Source organism: Gobius niger (genome assembly GCF_951799975.1).
Source record: "Gobius niger genome assembly, chromosome: 21".
In the NCBI taxonomy this organism is placed as follows: Eukaryota; Metazoa; Chordata; class Actinopteri; order Gobiiformes; family Gobiidae; genus Gobius; species Gobius niger.
Window position 1 is genome coordinate 8,006,806 of NC_136872.1, and position 13,593 is coordinate 8,020,398.

At 44.6% G+C, this 13,593-nt stretch overlaps 1 protein-coding gene across 1 annotated transcript; it reads right to left on the reverse strand.

Moving 5' to 3' along the window:
* Positions 1–2,084: 2,084 nt before the first annotated feature.
* cUnh4orf54 (chromosome Un C4orf54 homolog) lies at positions 2,085–7,285 on the reverse strand (the record flags this gene model as incomplete). Its single annotated transcript, XM_079580177.1, has 2 exons — positions 2,085–2,257; positions 3,721–7,285. One exon carries the CDS (start codon positions 7,283–7,285, stop codon positions 3,725–3,727), a length of 3,561 nt encoding a protein of 1,186 aa, XP_079436303.1. The 3' UTR covers positions 2,085–2,257; positions 3,721–3,724.
* Between the last annotated feature and the right edge of the window lie 6,308 nt (positions 7,286–13,593).

Genomic DNA, 13,593 nt, shown 5'->3' on the forward strand with positions numbered 1-13,593 from the left:
ATTCTATATGTCTTCACCGTTTGTGTTTTATAATTGGGCTATTTTTTCTGTATGTTTTTACCCAGATTAAAATTTAATCAGCTAAGATAGCCCCTTATTGATCTTGCAATGGAGAAATTCACTTGTTAAACACTCAGGGGGTGCAAAATCGACAGGAAAACATGCAATCAAACAACCCAGTCCAGACGACGGCTTTTTTAAAATCCTTTGCATCATAATAATAAATCTTTAAAAATGACAGCATGCACACCTATTACAGTATATTATAAATGTGACCTGTGTATGAGTGATATGTATGTGTGTATGTATGTGCGTGTGCGTGCGTGTGTGTGTGCGTGTGTGCGTGCGTGCGTGTGTGTATATACAGTCAGGCCTCTGTCACCCGAGCCTGCCCCCTCACACTTCCATACCCCCATAACCCACTTTCACATGGGCCTGAGCCAGAGGGAAGCTTTTAACTCCGGCCTGAGCCAGCACACATTCCAGACCTAACTCTGAGCCTGATGTGCAGTGGACAGACTCAGTGCACAGAAAAGAGTTTAGGAAACAAGAAAAGGCTTTAATGTTTATTGAATTTCACAGTGCACAAAATGCTTCAGTGTCCAAGGCGGGTATTAAAAAAAACATTGTTACATTACTGCAGATGCTTTCTTCAGTGTAAAACTGTCATACTCAGTGTAAATTAGCATCAAGCAATAGACGTATCTTAAATTTTAAAAAAGAGAGTAAATGCCTCAATCTGAATATATTCGACAAATTGTGGTCTAAACGTACTCATACCCTCAACATCCATCAGTGAAACCCCAAGAGCCCAGTGTATAACCTTCCATCGAACCATCACCTTTAACCACAGGCACAAACAGTAAAAAAAATCAATTATTCAAACAAAGTGCGGAAAACAAATACAATAAAACATCAAAGAAAACTTTAGAAATGGTTCATAAAGTTCAGTTTAAAATCTCGGGTAAACTGGAATACACGTAATACCATTTTTACTAATGATAATAATGTAACATTATGAAATATTTCTATTTTATGATGAGACTTTACTCATTTATATGAGGCACAAATACATATATGCTTTTAAGCAGCTTTAAAGAAAATGACATAGAAAGTTACTGATATTAAAGTGCATATGACAGGTTTTAATGCTTTTTAATATACAACTTATTTAGAAGAATCAGTTGCGCAATTATCGTTTTATTTCAGTGAAGCAGCAATTTTAATGAAGAAATGTTGTTTGTGACAGAAAGTGACATACGGCCTTTGTTCTGCCCGATCCCGTCAGACCTCGGAAGCTAAGCAGGAGGGGCCCGGTCAGTACTCGGATGGGAGACCGTTTGATAACACCAGGAAGAATGGGTGGATGTAGTGAGTGAGTGAGTGAGTGAGTGAGTGAGTGGTGGTGGCTGGTCACCTCACTTCCTTCAGTCTACCCCAGGGCAGCTGTAGCTACAATAGTTACTGACCACCGTGCCATAAAAAAACGATGCATTATTATTACTATAATTATTATTATAGATTTTTTTTTTTTTTTTAGTTCGTTTGCATTACATCTTTTATTGCAAATAGTAAAATAATAAAACAAAATTAAAAGCAACCTTGGTTCCTGCAATGTAATTTAAGGCAGTAGTTGATAAATGCATGATTGATTTTGCATGCAATTGTGGCTTTCAGAGTGTTTTCTGAAATACATCATATATAGTCAGCTACAAGTAGCTGACATACAGTAGATAAAGGTAAAGTTCCATAGCATCTATTTCACTTCCTGTCAGTTGAATCAGGAAGTTAAATATAATTGTGTTAACTATGTTTTAGCAAAACTTGTGTCTAATGTGTCATATGCACTTTAACGTAGCTGTGACCTGGTTTGTTTTTTGTAGCTAAAATTGATCAGTTAAACATTATTTATAAAAAATACTCATATATATCATAAATACCTATCTGTAATGTAACTGCTTTCATAAACCATCTCAAGTTCACTCAAATATTTGGGTATTTTACAACACAATACATTCACAAAAACATACTTTGTATAATAATGATAAGACTTCATCATCTTTCATTACACTCAAAAGGTATTTTGCATCATTGTTCCGCAAAAAAAAGTTTATGGACTGGCCAGCAGATCCATGGTGAACGATGCAAACAGCACAAGCAGTCAGTAACCAACCTGATGGCTCCTGTAGTTCAAAAATCACTGATCCACAAGCTCGCATTGTCCTTACAGGCTGCGTCATATCTGCAGAAGTCAGACCTGTCAGAAAACAAAGCAGAAATAGAGCAGTATATCGACACACAACCACTCACAGGAGAAGGTGTGCTACATCTGCTACATCTGCATCTGTTCTTTAAATATTGCTTCTGCTTTCTGTTCTACATTTATATTGTATGTTAGAAGCTCAAAGCGTTACACTTGTTGGTAAGCTGCTAATGCAGTCACAGCTGCACTGGGGCCTGGAACAGAGGATGAACGCTCCAAGCATCAAAGTATGTGAAGAGGCAAAACTGTCCACATCCCCTCAGCTATAGTGCAGACTCCAGCCATAATATGCATCGGACAGCTCTATCCATATCTGTTTACTGTACAAATAAAAGGTGATCCGTGCACTAGCGCCTGTTTCCAGATGATCAGGGGAAGTCCGGCCGCTGCAGTTTGCATGCAGTGTTTATGTAAGTGCAGCTCGTGGCCATGTGAAGCTGACTTCTCACTCTGTCTTTAAATGACAGCTCCTATAAAAAGCTCTGACCCTGGTGCCACTGTGACCCGACTCTTGAAGCCCAGGAACAGCTGAGGCTCACCCGCCGTACACTGTACATGCTGAGGACCGCAGCCACAGCGAGTGCGGATTGAACCAAACATCACCAGATTTAAAACGCTTAGGCAGTGTCGCCATGTGGAAAACCACAGATTCAGACTTATTTTCTACAATGCATTTAAAGAAGCAGAAAATAATATATTGCACCTTAAATAACTGTCTCTGTTTTGAACAATAATGTATGAGTCAGCCTGTGGTGAAGTGGTGACCAACCAAAGGATGCTTCGTCATTGTTATTATCATTTATATTATTATTACTACTATTATTACTAAGTCCTTCCCGTTGCTAGGGCGACTGGAGAAAGAAGTATCTTGTGATTCATTTGACATTTGAACTGGCAAGCCTCTTCTAGATGGAAATACCATTCTACTTTATTCATTTATCAATCCAGCAATGTCAGCAGTACTTTGACAGTGAGGTCTGTATGCAGTTACACTCTTTAAAGTGATAATGTGTAAGATTGCAAATTGAGAAGATGGATATATTTCAAAAGTTTACAGTCTCCTCTCCTTCTGATTGGACCTTAAAGTAAATTCCTAGTTTGCAAAATGAAGAAACAGAGACAGAAATCCAAAAAGTAAACAATCAAGCTCCTGATTGAAAGCTCATCTCATTGGTCACAGTTATGACATCAGGGGATTCTGATTAGATTAGATAAACAAAAGCAGGGAAAAAATATAAATATTTAATATTACACATGTTTTGTGAAATTGCAGGTCAAGGCGTTCAATTATGCGTAATCCATTAATTTGTTAAAACATTTAAACTTACGGACTATCACTTTAACAGTTCATAGAATGTAGTGCTCATATTAAAGTTACTTCAGTAGCTTTAAAGGTTTTCTATCATAAAATGAACCAAGGCAACAAAAGTGGCCCAGAATCACCACATGAACCTTACCTCTTCATCTGTGCTCCACCACGAAGCTCATGGTGGTCCCGTCAAAGGAGGGCGGGGCGATGATGCGGGGGCCCTGCTGAGGGGACGTGATGCTGATGAAGGGCTGCTTGACTGCGGAGTAGCCCTGGGGGGTGCGGCTGGCCGAGGGCTGCGCCGCCTGCGGGGACCTGCCCGTTGCCATGTAATACGGGCTCTCCATGTACGGGGCCTCGATCTGCTGGAACAGGGCCTTGTCCGGGGGGTCCGAATGCACCGACATCTGCGAGGGGACCAGGGTGCGGGCCGGGATCACCGTGGGGGGCATGAACCCGGGGTAGATCATGTAGGTGTGCGCGTACGCCCCTGGGCTTAAAGCCAGAGGGGACATAGGGACCGGCGTCATGGGAGGCTGGGGCAGCGGCACGTCCACATACTGCCCGGTCTCTGGGTCGAACAGGCGCTTGCTGGTGGGCTGGACGGGGGTGTCCACTAAGTAGTAGCTCCCTGTCGTGGGGTCGAGCAGCATTTTCCTTTGAGTGGGCTGGAAAGGGTCCAAACTGGGGGCCGGTGTCACCGCTGGGGAGAAGCAGTACACCTGGTTAGTCGGGGCGCCCATTGGTAACGAGTGGTAAATGGCCGCGGGTGGTGTTTCGGTCGTTTCCATGACGACTCTGGCGGGGGGGTTGTCCTGAACAGCAGTCCGGGCCGGTCCTGGTGGGGTGCGAGATTTGAAGGTGTACACCGAGGTTGAGTCTGGGGGTGGGGCTTGTTTGGAGGCAGGTTTGACAGGTATAGTTAAGTAGTTCTCGTGGTCAGAAACGGCCTGGTCTTCTTCTTTGGACTCAGCCCTGTCCTGTCCGCTCAGTCTTCTCTGGGAGGGCCTCTGGGTGGATTTTGGCAGCTTTGGAGACTTGGGAGTGAATGCTTTAGTGCCATAGGGGGATTTGGTTGCTTGGTTTTCAGCCCACATAGACCTCATAATAAACCTGTCCTCATAACTGCTGCTGCTGCTGTGGCCGCCCTGCTCCTCATATCTGCCATGGGACTCCACCTTTTCACCGCTGGAGTCTTTAGCCAAAGCCCTGTCCTGCTCCTCAGTAGAAATGAGTGGCAGCACGTGGCTGTCTGTCAGTGGGTTTGGCTTATTTTTCCGTTTCCACTCGTTCTTATCAAAGACATACAGTTGCTCCATTGTTTTCACAGCCGCTTGTAATTTCTCGTAAGCTGCTTGACTGTTTACTTTGTCTGTCTTTTGATCTATATGATCCTTTTCTGGTTTCCATGCAGCCACTCTGCTCTCTGTTCTGAATCCTCCATCAGCAGAACTAGCCCTTCCAGATGCTACTGACAGAGTCCCTTTAGCGCCATCTGGTGATGACCTTTCAAAGTCTTCCCTGTTGCACAAATAAGCAACATTTTCTACAGGTTTCTCGCTGTTGTTAGTGTTTACAGATTGACATTTGATGACTATAGGTGACCCAGAAGTAGAATTTCTACCTGGTGCCTGTTTTCTAGTCTCCGTTTGGCTGTCAGAAGTGGCCAAAGTGGTTTTGTTCTCGCTGCTATCCAAAGAAACAAAGTGATATGAGCTTTTCACCAGCTTCCTAACGTCTCTAACCTGGTGTATAGGCGTCTGCAGCTTCCCTTTGTTATCTCGTATATCTCTGACCATAAAATGTGGAACTTTATCTGAGCACTCACCCCTCATAACCGCAGCCAGGGCCAGGGATTTGTAGTCCTCGGTCCTGCCGCAGCTTATATTCGGAGCCCGTAGTCTGGTCACGCCAAACGGCTCGTTTTTACCACTTCTCAAGTTGATCTTGATCTCAGGTGATTTAGCAGTTTGACTCCGAGAGTCTGTCACGAACAGTGCGTTGTCCGAGCGCGCTTTGACGCCCCCTTCGCCCCCCAACCTGGGACTGTTCTGCTGCTGCTGTTCTTCTCCCGACAGCCGCTGGATACTCGGCACAAACAAACTCGACATTTTGGTGCGTTTAACGTCACTCTGATCCAAGTCGTTGTCGTTCGCTTCGTGCGCGCTCTCCGGAGCACTTTTACGATCCTTTTGAAACCCTAGCTCCTCGTCCTTCCAGCATCTGAACGCGCTATTTTGGCTCCGAAGCAACGTGCTTTTAGACGCTTCCATTGCGCCTTTTTTAGTATCGATTGCCGCTTCATTCGTCTGTTCCAAATTGGTTTCCAACGCGAGAGATTCTTGTCTGTGCGTCCTGTCGCTCTTGGTATCACACGAGCCGCTGTCCACCAAGTCCCCCAACTCATCCACGCACATTATTGCGAGGTCAGAGCTGCTCTCTGAAAACTTAGAGCTTTGTCTCACCAGTTCCCTTTCTCCTTTGCTCATTTTCCCAGAGTCCTCTTGTGCGTTGGTCTCACTAATCTCCCCTCTTTCCATTTTGCGCTCCTGCTCAAACTGCATCTTCTTGGAAATCACATTCTTAATCAGGCTAGACGCGAATACGGCTTTCTTATGCTCCATGGTTTTTTGACAGGGCGGCTTGGTGGTGGCCCCTAGTCTCCACTGCGCGCCTTCTGCCACTGCGTCGGTAACTTCATCCCTGGAACGTGATCCGGCTGCTGCTGCTGCGCTTTGGGCAAACATCGGGGGTCTCTCAGCCCCGGCCACTCCGACATTGCAGCGGAAATTAAGCGTCTCCGTGAGCCTTATCACTCCGCTGTGACCCTGCCCCAATGTCCCCACGAACCCCAGCTGCGCCTGCGGATTCCCATTGATGGTGAACCCGGCGAAGCTCCTGTTCTCCAAACTCTGTCGGGACACCACCCGCTTATCCACGTTGCCGTACTGCAGGTCGACGAAGGCGGACCACTTCTCCGACGCGGACGACTCGCTCGACGTGCTGAAGTTGATGGTGTCGAAGTACGGATAGGCCAGGCTCTTGAAGGCCTTGGCTGTGAGGCTGCGCACCTCCTTGTCCGCGTCGTCGAGCTCGCTCACGGCGCTGGACGTCCCGCTGGAGTCGGTCACCTCTTTGCCGCGTAATCTGGCGCCGAAGTGGACCCTTCCCGGCGCTGCTATAAAACACTTGGCCGCGTCCCCATCCACTCCCCTGAAGAGGTATCCGCTCACGTCTCCATGGTAGACCAGGTTGTCCCCCCCTGTGCGGGACGTGGTTCTGATTGACAGGTGGATCTGCTGCTGCTGCTGCTGCTGCTGTTGTTGCTGCTGAGGCTGAGCGCTGGCCACATGTGGACTGCTCGGCTTCTTTCCGCTCTCCTCAAAGGCGTCATAGTCCACAAACGAGTACACCTGGCTGTCCTCCCAGCCCACCCCCACGTCGTCGCCGTCCCCCTCGTGGTCGGACAGCTCGGACAGTTGGATCTCGTGCGTGGTAATGTAATGGGACTCATCCCCTGTGACGCACGGCACGCCGAACAGCACCAGACCCACGCCTTCATCCTCTTCTTCTTCCTCCTCCTCCACGTCTCCCCTACTGTCATCCTTTACTGCCTCGCCGTCTCCCCCGCGCTTTTCCTCCCCCCGTCCCATGTCCTGCGCCGCTCCGGAGTCCACATCCACGTACGCGCTCTCGTCTGGGTCGTGCCTCATGGCTGGACTAGCATTTGCTGCGCGCACCGACGGAGTCCCCCAGACCAGGCAGTGATGACACACGCTCCAAACATTCCCCCCTCGGCGACAGCAGCCCGTGGCTAAAAAGAGAAAGAGACATTACTGAGAAAGCGTCTCGGCCACGCGCGGATCAAGCTGTGGCCCGCGAACCACTCACACTGTACCTTCCTGCATTACCTTTTACGCATCACCTTTACGCGCCGGTTTTTACTTTTACGCGCTCGCCTATGTTACCCCCTCATCCGGAAATAGACTTGTGTGGTCACCTGCTGTGATTCAAGTCTACCCAGGCATCACATGCAATGCAGAATTAAGAAAGTCCAAGCACTTACAAGTAATACTTCACATCAATATTATGTTTGATTATCAGGTAAAGTCCACGTCAGCTGCAAATGCTTCAAATGATTGAAGTGCTCATAAGTCAGCACTGTCCTTGTAAATGGACGACTGGCATATATGTATTTATAGTTTACTGTACATGACAGCTAATGGGTCTCGGTTTGTATTCCTGGGCCAGACGGCCATGAGATATAAATCTGTGCCCAGGTAGTGCAAAGTTACAGATGAGCAACATTACAATAGCTTGGATTTCGTCTGAAATCATATAAAATAAATACTCACAACGGCACGGCTTTCTCATATGACCTCAGTTTAAAGCCACACCGCAGAATATTTCAGGTTACATGTCACTAAGTCACAAGATCAACTTAACTGTCATAAAACTGGAAACAAAATGCGACGCTATACGAGCTCAATGATCTGCTGAACACTGCCGATGCTATTTCTGCAAAGTGTTATATAAAAAAAAAAATCGGAAAAGGATTCATGGTATTTAAAGGTGCGTTATGCAACTTTTTATGTGTCAAAGGATGTTGTTATTTGTGCGTATTTGACCGCAAAGAAACAAGTGGTCAGATCCTGGAGAATTGTAGAGACCACAGTGATGGAACGCAAAGGTGCCATGCTGACCACTCATACAGCCGCTGGGTCACTACAGGGTAAATATGCACAATTATCAACTTTTTTTCTGTTTCGCATAAAAAAGTTGCATAATGCACCTTTAAGCCTCAAATTTTTTTGTCAAAGAAAAGCAGCGGCATCTCTGAGACCAGGCAGTTATGAGTCTAGTCTGAGGAGAGGTGATGTAAGAGATATCTTTCTCTGCCTTGATGACTTCAATTCCCTTTAAATGTTCTTGTTTAGTTGCAAAAGTTTTCTTTTAAATGAGACCAGTGTAGATTTTTCATTTTCATTTTAAATGTTCTGTTTATTAGTTAAAATGTTATGTAGTGTGGCTTTGAATAAAAATCATAAAAGAAACAAAGAAACAAAAAAACAATATCCTACAATTAGTAAGTGTACAAGGTACACTACAGTATGTTTGAATTCCATTTCATTAAGTAAAAGTACAGATACTACTTGTCAAATATCACTCCAATAAAAGTAAAGTTGCTTTATCATGTTAGTGAAAGTACTGAAAAGTACTGTGGAAAATAATGAAATATTAAGTAGAAAGTACAAATCTGTTTAAATGTATGTTTACAAGAATGTGAAACACAAAACGTGTGCCCAAAATCAGCCTCTGTACGGCAACACAACAGGGACAAAACCCTTGTTGTTGTGAGTCAGTGGCATTTGATATTATATCTGCACAGCGCCACCTACTGTTCTTAGAGTGTGATTAGGCTTATAAAAGGAACCAAGCACATTTTAGAAATGTAGTGACGTGGAAAGCACAAAGTTCACACCAAAATTTCACCTCAAGTAAAGTACAGATCATCAAAAATGCTACAGTACATAATGTACAGTAATTAAGTACATTTACTTTGTTACTGATCGTCTCTGATTGCCACTAACAATCATATCAACAACATCTATTCAATACTTGGTTAAAACATGGTTGTGTTTGTACAATATGAGTGATATATTATATCGTTACTTACTATTGCCTTTGGACAGCTCTATTACTAATGACCTCATGATACAACACAGCAGGACACTGTGCGTATGCTTTTTACATGCTGTTGTGGAACCTATTAACATGTTGCATTACCGGGGGAATGATCTCCAACACCAGCTGAATGATTCCATTTGAGATCAGATCATTTTAATGGCAGTGCGAACAGTTCATTAGGGCCTCCAGAGAGGGGTCCTGAGCCCACTCCTCAGCAGCTGCTTTTAAAAATACACAGAGCGCCTGACAAACCTGTGGACTGTACACACGTAACTGTTACTGTGGTGTATGGGCCATTGTGACGCCTCGCACGTTAACGCCTGTTCGATGGACTTTGGTCTGTACACTCCACATGTCCACACTTGTCGCACCACCGGGGCGAGCCATGAGTTATTTTAGGGGAGATTGTCCCCGTTGAGCTCCACATGACATGACATTGCACCAGAGCATGGACAACACAATTTAAGATTTTGCTAAAGGAAAAAATAACAAAACCAAGCACATTTTCTCCAGTTTGGCTTCACCCTAATCTAAAAACGTCTTGAAAAAGAAGTGTTATAATAATGACAAAAATGAGAAAGAAAACGAGGATGAAAATGCAACAAAAAGAGCGACAAAAACATGACAAAAAAAGCCACAGAAGAGCAACAAGAAAAGTGACAACCACGTGGCAACAGGAAACAGCTACATTTCGATGAGTTTTGTAGGTCTTTCAAATGAGGCGACACAGTGGCCTATAGGCTGTGACCTTATGGATTTGGGTAAAGCTGAACTGGAGAAAATGAGCTTGGTTACGGCGGGAGTTAAGTGTCCATTACAGCCTTGTTTTGACAGTTACGGAGATTAATATCATCTTTGTCTTTCGGGATCGATTGTGTGTGTTGTGTGTGGTTGCTTGAGACTTTTTATTTCCCCATGGCCCAAAAAGGCCTCTATCGCCTTCTGTGACTCATAAAACCACGAGCTGGCACTCACTTCAGGTAGGACAATCTTCAGCACCATGGACAGCTCACGGTGTCATCACATTCTTGATGCCACTGAGACGTCCTGAGAGGTATGACATTCAAAGACTTACTTACATGCAGCAGAACAGCAGGGATGAGTAGTGGTTAGAGCTCCTTCCTCACAACAAGAAGATCATGGGTTTGAGTCTTAAAGGTTTCCTGTGTGGAGTTTGCGTGTTCATCCCATTTCTGAGTTTTCTCCAGTTTCTCCACTAAAAACATAGTGTTGCCTGTAAAAAAACAAACGATTGTGAATCACAGTGAAAAATGTCCATAATATCTAAATGAACTCTCTATTTAACCTCTTAAATAAAATAAAAAATAAATAAATAAAAAAGTAAGTAACAGCTAGCGTATCAGCTAAACCCATTTGAGACTTACACATTTCTTCTTCTAAGACACTAAAGAGCCTGCAGCACAGTGGAGGCGTCACAAGAGGAGCTACAAAAAACAAAAAACTGGACAAATAAGGAGGTATCCGGGCAAGACTCACAGGTAAGCCACACATGCCTTCTATCCCAACTATTGTTCCGGCTAATGGACGTTCACTGGAGAATAAAACAGATTAACTGCAAAGCTCTTCCCAGAAGATGGTGAAAGACTGTTGTGGAGCGGAGGGAACTGCGCAGGAGGAAGAAGAAGGAGGAGGTGGAGCTGACCAGTGCAGGACACCACGCTCTGAAACAGGGATAAACCCAGGAGGCGGTGCACTGTTTCAGAGGATATGGGGGGGATTAAAGGCAGCTCTCCAGTTTCTCCTACCTCCAAAAACGTACTTATGTTATAGTTACACACTTACTTACACCTGAACTGAGCACATTTTCTCCAGTTCGGCTTTGCCCATTGCAAAACCCCGTGAAAAAAAACAACAAAATAGTGACGAAAACAAAACAGAAGAGCAACAAAAACATGACAAAAAAGCAATGAAATCAAAGTGTCGACAAGGCGTGTTACTCTGGCCTATAGGTTGAGCTTTTAGATTTGGGTAACACTTGGTTAAGGTGTGGGTTAAGAGGTTAATTCTACTTTTTACAGCTCTCTTCGTAATTTGTCCAGATTCAACGTACCCCAGACCACTGACACTTTTTATGTCTTTAATCATAGAAGTTGAGACCAGGGCCAGTCTCAACATGCTGACACCTCAGCTGCTCTCCGGTCCAGTCTGATTGGCAGGAAAAACTGATCTGGCTTGTTGGACGGAGACTTCAGACTTCCAGGGAGTATCTATGGGGGGTCCTGCAGACTCGCCCCCTCCATCCTCTCCAGCCGGTGCCAGACTAAGGCAACCCGAGCCTGGCCTGGCCTCTGTGAGTGACACCCTGCTCTGCTTGTGTCAATACGGCGTGACAGCAAGACCGCTCAACCGACACCTCCGTGGGCTTTAATAGCCAGCATGTGTCTCAGGAAATGCTCCTTCGAATCGCTGCGAGGAGACAATCTTTGACCCACATAAAGCTACAGGCTGCCATGTTCCAGATAGAGCCAGATGTGATCATCTCAGAAGGAAGGGCAGGGACTGACACAGATCTATGGGCACTTTGCCTTGTGCTTACAGAGAGGATGCTGAACTTCATGCCCGTTTTCGTCATAACAGAGATATTAACCATAAACCAGTCCAAAACTGTGACAGCCTGACAGTTAAAACGGCACATTCTACCATAAAGTTCTCACCCTATCTGCCCCGCGTTTCATAACACCAGTGTAGGCAGATACAGGTTTAGCTGCCGTGGCAACAGATAAAGTAAATGCTAAACCCCCGGCCAAAAGGCTGTTTATGAGCGTTATCATTTAGCCCCGGCTCGAGTAGAGAAATGAGATCTGTGCTGATTGGTTACACATTCTGCCCACAGTGTAAACTATTTCAGACACCTGCTTCATGACATTAGGCTGCCCATAGACACTCACTTGACACTGACCTGTTTAAGATGCTGCCGCTGGGCAATTTTTTAAAAAAAACTTCAGATTTTGAAATGAGAGTTTGTTCAAAGCTACACTGTGGAACGAAATGTCACAAGATCAACGAAACGGTTCCAAACTCAACACATCAAATGTGTCAGCGATGCCGAATGACCAAATGACCAGCCTGACACTCGCAACGCTATTTTTGTAAAAGGTTATCAAAACAAAGCATTTGGAAGAGGACCGACCACATTTGAACCCCGTATTACATGGCTACCTGTAGTCAAAGCAAAGCAGCAACAGCCAGTTGATGGGACAAGTGAATTTATCCATTGTAAGATCAATAAAGTCATATCTTTTCTTACACATACATGTTTTCTGAGGTATAGCTTAACTTCTGTAATGGAAATAAAAGCCTCTCTGTTTTATGGGTGAAATGTTACGCAGCTTAAAGTTTGATTCCATGACAAATTAGCTTTAGTTTGTCGTCACAACAAATCCTTTTCAGTCTGTTATCTCAGTTTTCATTTATAGTTATCATTAGTCTAGCAAGCATAAATCAGGCGAATCATTAAAGCATTCTCAGAGACATGACTCCTAGTTTGCAACTGCAGTGAGAAGAGTTTCTGTATTAAGATAAATAGTCTATGTGCTCACAAATGTAAGCTGACAGCCACTCTCCCATTTAGTGACTACAGCTACTTGGGCTTAGTTGACCCACACATGCATATCTGTGGGACATTGGGGAGACACGCAGACCTCACGCAAAGGGTCAGCTGACCCCAGGACCTGTGTGACCTTATACTTTCTAAGTACTGCTGCCCGACACCCTGATACCAGTGCACCTTCTACCCAATTACTACTGCTCCTGTCCATATGCTGTGCACTGTTACTCTCCTCAGACTGACCACATTCACAGCGCAGCAGCACAATATCAGCCACCTCATGAAAACCTGAATAAAAACTACTCTTAGGTAGGTAGGCTCTGAACATGGATTGTTTTTGGCGAACTTCCTGTCAGCCAGTGTTGGGCAAAGACATCCTGTCCATATTTTAACGGCAATTAAAAATAGAATAAGATTTAAAAAACAGACGGAAACTTAAATAAACTTCAAGTCAAGCGTGTTTTGTAAGTATGGGCTATTATGGTGCTATTTTGCCATTTTTTGAAGTTAAAGTTGATGTAAGCCTTTCACTCAAAGGCTATAACACTTAAAGAGACTAGATGCAAGTTGGCCATTTTATACTCACTACTGCCACCTCAGGTCAAACACGTAACTGCATCTTCCATATTAAGCTCATGCATGACGGCAATTCGGACCCGAAGTAACAACTTTTTGAGTGACAGTGCAGGGTTTAGAGGCAGTTGTGGTGAACAGGTCTGGGCTAACTCTCTGTAGGAATAAAACACAGACAGGAAACAGTCGTTA